This window comes from Drosophila albomicans, unplaced genomic scaffold, assembly GCF_009650485.2.
Source record: "Drosophila albomicans strain 15112-1751.03 unplaced genomic scaffold, ASM965048v2 utg000107l_pilon, whole genome shotgun sequence".
NCBI classification, from domain to species: domain Eukaryota; kingdom Metazoa; phylum Arthropoda; class Insecta; order Diptera; family Drosophilidae; genus Drosophila; species Drosophila albomicans.
Window position 1 is genome coordinate 113921 of NW_026263675.1, and position 10129 is coordinate 124049.

The following is a 10129-nucleotide window of genomic DNA, read 5'->3' on the forward strand; positions in this document are numbered from 1 at the left end:
CAGATGCTGAAAGGACGCCCTCTTGCTTTCCTTGATAAGGTTCGCCAGAATCCGTCTCTTGGTTCTGTGTACTCCTCTCAGGTACTCGTATCAGGGAACTGCAACGAGTATGTTGGCGTAGGGGCGCTGAAAAGTTCCAAGAGTTTTTCCCGAAATAATAACACTCGCGTTTTATATTTTTTCAAACATATGTTATATTTAAACTGTCGGTTTGTTGGACGCACAGATTTGGGGGGTGTTTTGTAACCGATCGAAGAGAAACGTGATTCAGAACTGAACATAGGAAAAATGCCGACGGCATTTCAATGCTCTAATGCGCCAAGTTGCGCTCAGCGGTGGTGAGTTGTGGAAGAGAGAAGCTGAGAGCACTGGATCTTGAGTGCATTCTTACGCATTGAGCGCATTGCTAGTAAGCAAAAAAGCTTTGAGTGCTTTTCGGTCGGCGGAGCGGAGGTGTGCCACTCACTTAGCAATGCGCTCGCATCAACAGAGTATGTCATTTTTGCTCAAACTCGAGTACTGATTCAGTACTCTCTTTGATTTAATCCGTTTGCTTCGGGTATACGTATTGAACTTTTCGTTTCTAACTCAATGCCGACGAACAAGTTTCAAGCACGAGTAATCGGCCCATACATGATTTTTTTATGAACGATACCAATACCCGAAGTTCAATCATACTTAAACATGATTGATGTAAATGCTAACCGGTGTTCGCTCAAATTGTGTTCATGTACTCGTACACTCGTTGGGTACACATATGTATGTAGTTCTAGAAAGTTTCAAATGATATAACGGCAATCATTAAATTCAAACAAAATATTTTAGAAAATATTGATAAGGTATGGATGCAAAACCTTTGTTTTGACTTGCACCTGGCTCTGTTGACAGTATTATATTTTTATATTCAATTTTTAAAAATTAAAATAAATTAGATGAATAATAATCAAAATATAAAAAAATTAAATAAACTTTATAATGTATTAAATATAATATAAAATGACAATTATAATTATTATAAATACTACTTTTCCTTTGTTTTATTCAAAAACAATTTTTAACATACATATGTAGACAGGCAGACAAGGCACATACTTTTGATGTGCATTTCATCAATTATTTTTATCACAGGCATCATAACCTAATCACTCGAGTAAACGACAGATGAATAAAATCAACACAATTATACTCGAGTAAAAATGCCTTGAATTCTGACTTAGCAACAGTTCAACCCAATGAATCGTTAGCAACAATCGCATCAAAGGGTTTGATGCAAGCCGAAGCAGCCCATACTTGTACTTGATTGTGATTGCCGAGCGAAAATCGGTTCGAGTAAAATCAAATCAGCTAACGCTGGAAGTACTTGAGTTGAATCGAACTCGTTGCGACTAATTGTTTGATTTGATTTGATTGCAATTTGGGTATGAGTATTCGCTCATACTTAATCATACTCGTTGCAGTTCTCTGACTCGTATGCGGTGCCGGGGGCAGCACGCTGGTAGTTCCTCCTGGCTCGGAGGCACTCTCTCCTTGCGTCCGTTATCCCGTCGTTCCACCACTGGACTTGCGGAAGACGACTTCCTCCCTGCACTCTCCTGGACATTGAGGCATCGCAAGCACTCGCTATCCTTGCCATTACCTTGCTGGCCATAACCTCCGCCGTGCCATCGAGCTCTGCTCCTCTGATCATATAACTGAAGACCTCAATATCGAAGGACCTCGTATTATATGAGAGGCTCCTGGGGGTGTTTCTCCGTAGCAGGTTTCCTCCAATCTCCGTAATAATCGCAGAGTGGTCGTTATGCGTGCAATCACTGCATACTTTCCAGGATGCTCTACGTGAAAGGCTGCCACTTACGAAAGTAACATCGATGGTGGATCCCATACTACCCCTGCTGAACGTGTACTGATTGCCAGAATTCAGCAGCACTACGTCCAGGGTTGCCAACGCCTCCAGCAGAGCTTGACCTTTATCGTTGGTCCTGGCACTCCCCCACTCCGTGGCCTAAGCGTTAAAGTCCCCTGCGATAAGGCAGGGTGTCTTTGTCCTCGCGTCATCCGCAAGTTCGTTCGTAGCCGCCCTGAAGCTTTGTAGATCCATGGATGGAGGCAGATAACAACTATAGAAGTAAATCGGGCCTATCCTGGCTCGAACAAAAAAGCTGCCGCTTTTCACTTCGGACACCATCGCCGGGTTTCGCCCGCAACTCCACACCGCTGCCTTACCATTTCTGTCTCCGAACCACATATTGCGGGATTTCTGTCTGTAGGGTTCGCATAAAATGGCAACATCAATTTTCCTTTCTCTAAGAGTCTGTTCTAGCAGGTCCTGGGCCGCTGCGCAGTCATTCAAATTTAATTGATATATGCGCATCATTTATGTGACCGAGCGACAGCCTTCTTGAAAAACGGGGAAAGCGTGCTATTTGTTGCGTGCTTGCAGTCCTTATCTCCTTTTCTTGTGCACAGCATGCAGGCTTTATCCTCCTTGCAGTTCCTGGCCTAGTGCCCTCTTCCTCCACAGTTAAAGCAGCGATCCTTGCAGTCCGTCTCGGATGTGCATCTACTTGCTACATGGCCGAACTCCATGCATCTGAAGCAGCGAAGAGGCTGTACTTTCTGTCTAATGCGACAGATTACCCAGCCTATCCGGATTTTGCCTGCCGATAGTAGCTTCCCCGCCAAGCCGCCGGATACTCTCAGTGTGGCTGTTTGGGTGCCTCCGTACGCCGGCCGAAGCGATTGTATTGAGGATCGGCTGATGTCCGTACCCCCGAACTGGGTGACCAGAGCCTCCAGGATTTCGGCTTCTGTCGTCAGCTCATAAATGTCTTTGACCTCTAACGACACGGTTTCCGATAGCATCCGGACTTCCGCCTTGTCACCTAAGAATGTGCTCACAGCCTCTTGCATGACCTTCGTGTTAGGATCGGAAGCGCGCACCAGTTCGAAGAGTAGTTCGCCTTTCGCGTTCTTCCTGATTCCCTTCACTAGTTGAGCTAGATCCTTGAGTCGAGGTTCCGTCTTCACCGATAGCAGGATATCCACGTAGCTCACTCCCGTCGCTCCTTGGATGACGATCGCATCCGGCCTTGACTGCCTAACTCGCGTCTTCTTCGGCTCCACCTTCGTCCAACTCTCGCGCCGCTGCTTATCGCCGCCTGTGCTTCTACCTTCCCTTGTCTTGGTTTCCTTCCTAGGTTTACCGGCCCGGATCATTGGCTCCCTTGCGCGGGACGCAATTGTTGCCGCTGTGTCTGCGGGGGCCGCCACCTTTCCGCCTCCGGGGCTCCTTGTCGACTCCTTTCCAACGTTGTTCTTTTGGAATGGTTTGTCGCTAAGTGACTCGCCTTTCTGCACGGGCGAGGAGGTGACCTCTGCGTTTGCGCAACTTTAAGGTTAAGTTGCATTGGCGGGGGTCGTTGTTCACCCTGCTGTGCTTCCATACCTGTAGCCAATTCGGACGCCCGTTCAGATGGCGCAGATACCGCAGCAATTACAGGCACTCTTATTGGCGAGTGTGAAACCCTTGGCTTCCTTGCGAACGGGTCAGCATTCGCCACTCCTTCCGATCGCTGTCGATCCGCAGACTCCTGTAAATCCCTCCTCTCCCTCTCTTCTCCCTTCCTTCCTTTGCTTGTTGTATACATCGTTGTGATTGGGTCCCTACTCTAAGTCGTTATCAATGTTCGTAGTACAGTCGTGTCTAATGATCTCATGGTTGTCTATGTAGCAGTGAGGTCATGCGAGGGTTGACATACGCCTTCATGGGGTCGTATGCTCAGAGCCAGATCCACGTAGGTCAGGAGTAGTCTCAACTGAGCCTGTACGCCCAACTGAATAAGGACGAAACATTGAGCGTGCTTAGGGTCAGCCACGATTTTAACGGGACGGGGGCAGTCACAGCATTAGCCTAGTAGTCATTTCGACAAGATATTACTCTGTCTACTCAGATACTAGAATACTGTGACTGTCACCCCAACTCATCAAATCAGAGGTGGTGTTTCCAGTATCCTAATCAAGGCTGTACTGGGCTCGGCCTTGATACCACTTTAATCGCCTTTTACGACAAGCAGTGGTTAGCTGAGGTGGTATTCTCATAACCGCCACCGCCACGGTGGACTGTGTGTGTGTGTGTGCTTTTTTTTTTTTGTTTCTTTTTATTCGGTATAAATTCGATAAAATAATAAATGTAACACAAATTAAAGCAATCGATAGAAGATAGAAAGAAAGAAAGAAAGAAACTGTCAAGGAGACTCTCGTGGTACTGCCATGAGGTATTGCTTCACGAGACCTTGACGGGTGCTCACTCCCCTCCACTTCGCCTGCGGGTACGTTCCCTCTCTAGAGTCCGTAGTGCTGTGGTCTCTTTCTCTGCATAGCTACATACCGCTGACCAGTACTCTTCTTTCTCCATCACACGGTTCACAACAGAGGCCGTCGTGACTCTACATCCTATTGCTCCTTCAAGCTCTCGTCGCTCACAAGAAAAGCACCGACAGCACACTAAGATGTGCTCCGCCGTTTCTTCGACTTCGGGATGGCACCATAAGCACATCGGGTCGCTTTCGTGTCCAAATCTATACGGATAGCTGCGGAAGCAGCCGTGCCCACTCAGAATCTGTGTCAGGTGGAAGTTGACGAAGCCGAATTTCCTGCTGACCCATTTACCTATGTTTGGGATTAGGGCATGGGTCCAGCGGCCCTTGCCAGATAAGTCCCACTTTTCCTGCCATTTCCTTAGGCACTCTGCTTTAAAATTGGACGACGCGTTGTGTTCGTTGTGTTTATGCCTGTAGCTATTGGACCTCTCTAGCGCCAGTATGTCCAGGGACATCATGCCTGCTAAGGCTAAAGCGGCGTCATCCGAAATTGTTCTGAAGCCACTGCAGACCCGCAACGCGCAGAGCCGATAGGTTGACTGCATCTTCCTCCTGTACGCCTTTACCTCCATTGCTTGCACCCATACTGGAGCTTCGTAGACCATTGTTGCTCGAACCACATTTTGCAGAGGATCTAGCGAAGGCTTCCGGGTCCAGCAGCTGTATAGCCACTGGTTTCCCCATCTAGCCCGCACGAAACCACACGACGCGCGCACATCCGTAAGCTGGGGCTGTTCCAGTCCACATATCCAAATTGACGCCTTTCCTTCCGCGTCCTCGACGTAGCTTGGGCTCTGTATTCTTCTGTATGGCTCGCTCAACAAGGCCGCGTCCACCTTTAACTCCCGAACCGTCTGCTTCAGTAGCTCTTGGGCCGCCAAGCAGTGGTTTAGGTTCAGCTGCAGGAGCCTTTGAGTCATTTTGGCCCCCGTGTGACCCCGCTAATACCTTTGAGAGGGCAGTGACTACTTCCTGCGTGGTGCCTGGTATCATCTTTACGAGCGTCTGCACATATGAAGCACCTAGCAGCATTTTTGCAAAGCTCCGCTTTATGGCCCGCTGCTCCGCATTTTAGGCAGCACCCAGAGCGGTCGGTCATGCTCTTACAGAACTTGGCAATATGTCCAAGCTCCAAGCATTTGTAGCACCTTCTTTTTTCTGGTCTCTCAGACCTCTCACTGACTCTACAGCTTGTCCAGCCTATCCGAATTTTACCATTCTGTAGTATAGTTACTGCAGCTTCCTTCGGCAGAGTAACAATTGCCAGCTGCATACCGTCAAAACCAGTCCTTAGTGCTTTGATGGCACTTAGTTCCAGATTAGCTTGGGTGAGTCTTTTGCAAGCTACCAGCACGTCTTCTTTAGAGACCAGACAGTCTATGTTCCTAATCTCTAGGATGGTTTCCTGGGCTAGTGCTCTCAATCTGGCTTTCAGGCCAAGCGCTTCGCTTAATTCGTCTCTTATTCTCAGCATAGAAGGTTTGGAGTTCTTGCCAAGTTCAAGTATCAGTCCGTCGCCGGCAGTTTTCCTCACCCGCCTTACTTGCTCCCCGACGCTCTGACGCAGGCTTTTCTTCTCTGTTTCCTTCCTCTCCGTAGGCTCTCCACGTTGTATACTTATGCGCTTCATGGAACCACTGCTTTGTTTGCCTTCAACCGTAGTAGCCGCATTTCTCGGGGAGGTCTGCGTCGACAAGCTACGTACGCAGTGCGAGACCTCATCCTGTGTCTCTGCGGTCACCTGAGCCCCTGTCTCTACTGCCGCCAACTTCAAACTTGATGCAATCTGAATCTGCACCGTTTTGATGCGTGCGAACGTATTTTTATTCGTCTGGGTGACGTGTCGCACTTCTCTGGGCGTAAATGTCTTGATCAGACCATCGATCAACTTGCCCAACTCTTCTACCGCCCCAATAAGGCTTCTTTGAATTTTAATCTTCTTTGGCACCGCTTCCACTGAGACACCAGGACTCCTATCTCGGGCTCTTTTGGGCGTTGCCGCTTCTTCGGCTGCATCAAAGCTAAATGCTAGCTCATCCACCTTTGAGTGCGCAGATGCAGGCCCTCCGCTCTGGGGCGACCTTGCGATTCTTGGAAGCTTGAGGAACTTAGCAGTCCAGTGTTGGCCGAGAATTTCCTACGACTTTTGTCGGAGGAGGTTATACCGCCCCCTGGTGACCGCACCAGGGCCTCTGTTTTTTGAGCGCCGTTACACGGCAGAGGTTGGTAGTTGGTCAGATCCACGACCTTTAGCTCACAATTCTGCTATGGCAATCGCTTAAATTTGAGTGAGAACCTTCGGCTATGCAGCACTTTCTGTTGCTCCTGAAAGTGTGCCGCGTTTCTTTCCTCCCGTTGGTTCGTGTCTCTGTTCTGGGTCGTATATGCTGTGGCTTGGCTCTTCGCTATGCCCACCAGTCGCTGGTGCCTCGCAGTGGTTCAGGTTCAGTTGATAGAACCGTGTCATCTTCCGCATGTTTTGCTGAGCGCTTTTTTGAGGTATGGGCACCTACTGTTATTTGCCGGGTGGTCTACTGCCTTCTCTCCTTTCCTGCTGCAGAGTTTACATTTTAGGGCCTTGTCGCATAGCTTCGCCTTGTGGCCTGTTTCCCCACAACTGAAGCATGTGTCCTTGTACTCTACTTTTTCTGTGCAACTACTTGCTACGTGACCGAAGTCCATGCATATAAAGCAGCGGACTTGCTGGACCTTCCACTTTGCACTTTGCCAGCTTCTACCATCTTATTGGCAGAATCGACTTGCGTTCCTCCGTAGGCCTTCCGGAATGAGACAATGCAGGATTTTGTGATCCTCACCTCTCCGAACTGTGTTATCAGTGCCTCCAGATGTTCCTCCTCTGATGTCACGATACGTCATTAGACCCTCTCACTATTATTGCGTCCGGCTTTAGCTGATTTGGTTCTTCTGGCACGCTTTGGCACCTTCTTCCACTCCTTGTTCTGGATGGTATCGACGCCTGGTTGGTGAGTTTGCGGCCTCTCTTGGGGAGCTGTCGCCGGTTTGGATTTGTGAACCTGCTCTCTTTATTTTTTGGGTGTAGGCGGCGGTGACATCTGGTCGCCTCTCTCCTCTCTGGTTCTGTTGCCTTCTGCAGCCCTTGGCTCCGGAGATGTTTTCGCTGCTCTCTCTTCATCCACTGCCGCGTAAAGCTCCATGATGTTATCGATAAGGTTCCTCATTGGTTGATGGATTGTGCGTCTCCCTTCCAACATCTTGCTAAGAGCTCTTATCTTTTCTCCCAACACGTCGAAGCTTCGAGTGCTATCGGTAACGACGCCTTGCGATTCCCCTCCTCTATTCTGTGGGGACACAGAGGACGTGAGTTCCTCTGTAGAATCCTTCGGATTTTCCTTTGGAGATCTAAGCGTCTTCTTACTGCCCTGGAAGGGATTAAATATGGGCTCCGAGCTATATCCGCTCTCGCCGTATTTCACTCTCCTGTGAAGGGCGCTTGTCATGTTATCTGCGTAGGTGGCCAAGTTCGCCACCACCGAGGCATTGCGGTCATAGGATTTCGACGACCGGGGGCCCGCTTGCTCACCCCTCGAGATCGCCGGTACTGGGGATCCGACTCCCTGCACCGTAAGGTTGGTTTTTTTATGACCTTCCATATTGATTGTATCTTCTGGGAATCACCCATAGCATTTGTTTAAGGTCTTACTGGCAGACCATGATCGCCTTCTCGCTTTTACTGGCCCTTGGACGGGTGTTCAGAGGGCCACCCGGGCGTTACCTGACCCTAGTGGTCGGCAGTTGTGAGCTACTTGTCGGGCTGCGATTGGAATCGATCTGGCCCCTACCAAGTTAGAGGCAGTCAGAGTCTTTCCGCTGTGAGGCGCCAATCGGTCACGACCTACACCGTTTTTGTTCACCCTTTAGTCGCCTCGTACGACAAGCGGGTGTACTGTGGAGGAATTCTATTGCCCGCCGTCCACACGGGTGTGTGTGTGCGTGGGTTTTTTTTTTTTTTATTCGTAGTATAGATTAGAAAAGGTTTACAAAGTAGAGTTAAAGAAAATTCTACATAGAGAAAAGGAAGAAAACAGAGTTAGCGGAGCCTGGCTCTAGTGGGACAGCCGCGAAGCAATGCTTCACAAGGACATCGGCGCCGCTTACTCCCTCGTTCTTTGTCTGGCCTTCTCGGCCCTCCTTTGCTCGATCATGACCGCTGCCACAAATTGGCTGATCAGTGTCCAGTTAGTGGCCGATACCAGCATCAGCGGAACCAACGTCGACACAGTTAACCTTTCGCCAATTCCATCTGCCAGCTCTTGTCTGAGGGTTGCGTATCTACCGCACTGAAAAATGACATGCTCGGCATCCTCCACCGCAGTCGGGAAACAGGCGGGGCACTCTTCGGCTGTGTTATGTCCGAACTGGAACAAATAGCTCCTGAAGCAGCCGTGGCCACTGATGACCTGGGTCAAGTAAAAGTTCAACTGGCCGTGACTCCTTGTCATCCATTTTTTTGATGAAAGGGACAAGCCGGTGAGTCCACCGTCCTTTGGACGTCTCGTTCCACCGGGTCTGCCACCTTTCGAGGCATTCCCTCTGTGCTCTTTGTTTGATGGCTCTTTTCTCGGCGTTGGGTAATGAGCCAGTCTGGAGCTGCCGGAAAACGCTTACCCTCTCCCTGACCATTTCCTCGAAGGGGGGTATGCCGGCAATGACATGTGCAGCCTCGTCTGAAACGGTCCTGAAACCGCTTATGATTCTGATGGAGCTCAGCCGGAAGGTTGACGCCAAGCCGCCGATGTACAAGCTTTTGAAAACGGCGTCTGCCCAGATAGGAGCAGCATAGAGGGCTATGGACCTTGTCACGCTTGAAATTAGTGCTCGACGACTCTCTTTGGGGCCCCTGGTGTTGGGCATCAGGCGAGATAACGCCCTGTTGGTGACTGCAGCCTTGCGACCAACCTCCTGCAAGTGTTCTCGAAAACTTAGCCTCGAGTCGATCGTCACTCCCAGATACTTGAGTGTTCGCTTGGAGGTAATATGGGCGGCTCCGACCTTGACTACCGCCGATTCAACCTTCTTCCTGCTACTGATCAGCACTGCTTCCGTTTTATGCCAAGTCCTAATGCAATCGATAGCTAGATTGCAATTTGTTTCGGCGACCTCCAGCTCCTTAGCGACCACAAGTAGCGCAATGTGGTCGGCGAAACCAATTAGGCTTGCTCCTGTCGGCAAGTCCAGTCGAAGGATTCCGTCATACATCGCGTTCCACAATAGCGGGCCAAGCACAGACCCCTGAGTTACGCCTCCAGTCACGATGTACTCTTCCGTTCGAGCGCTGGTATCATATTTGAGTACTCTTGGCGAGAAGTAATTCCTTTATCTTTAACAGCTGCCGTGGGACTTTGAATGAGTCTAGCGCCCGTAAGATGCAGTTCCAGCGGGCCGAGTTGAAGGTATTTCTGATGTCCAATGTCACCATCAGACAGTATTTCTTCTGGCCCCCTTTCCAGCGAGTGCCAGCAATTGCATTGGAAGCAATACCAACTACCTTCTCGATAGCGTCGACTGTCAACCTGGCCTTCCGGAATCCATATTGGTTGGGGGAAAGGTTTCCGTTCGCTAAAATAGCTTCCTCCAAACGAGTGCAAATCACCTTCTCCAGCAGTTTCCCCGCCACGTCGATAAGGCAGATAGGCCTAAACGAAGATGAATTACCAGGCGGTTTCCCGGGCTTCGGAATTAGAACCAGCTTTTGTGTTTTCCACCTATCC

General features: G+C 49.6%; 1 protein-coding gene across 1 annotated transcript; it reads right to left on the bottom strand.

Annotated features, from left to right (window-relative positions):
* Positions 1–8512: 8512 nt before the first annotated feature.
* On the bottom strand, positions 8513–9617 carry LOC127566367 (uncharacterized). Its single transcript, XM_052008393.1, has 2 exons — positions 9027–9617; positions 8513–8818 (listed from the first exon to the last, which is right to left on the bottom strand). Exons 1-2 carry the CDS (start codon positions 9615–9617, stop codon positions 8513–8515), a joined length of 897 nt encoding a protein of 298 aa, XP_051864353.1.
* Between the last annotated feature and the right edge of the window lie 512 nt (positions 9618–10129).

What these genes read in the sequence shown, in the direction of transcription:
- LOC127566367 (XM_052008393.1), bottom strand. Translation starts at nt 9,617, where the DNA reads ATGTATGACGGAATCCTTCGACTGGACTTGCCGACAGGAGCAAGCCTA. An exon ending in AGGAAATGGTCAGGGAGAGG is followed by an intron (nt 8,819 to 9,026) that starts GTAAGCGTTTTC and finishes TACTTGACCCAG; the next exon opens with GTCATCAGTGGCCACGGCTG.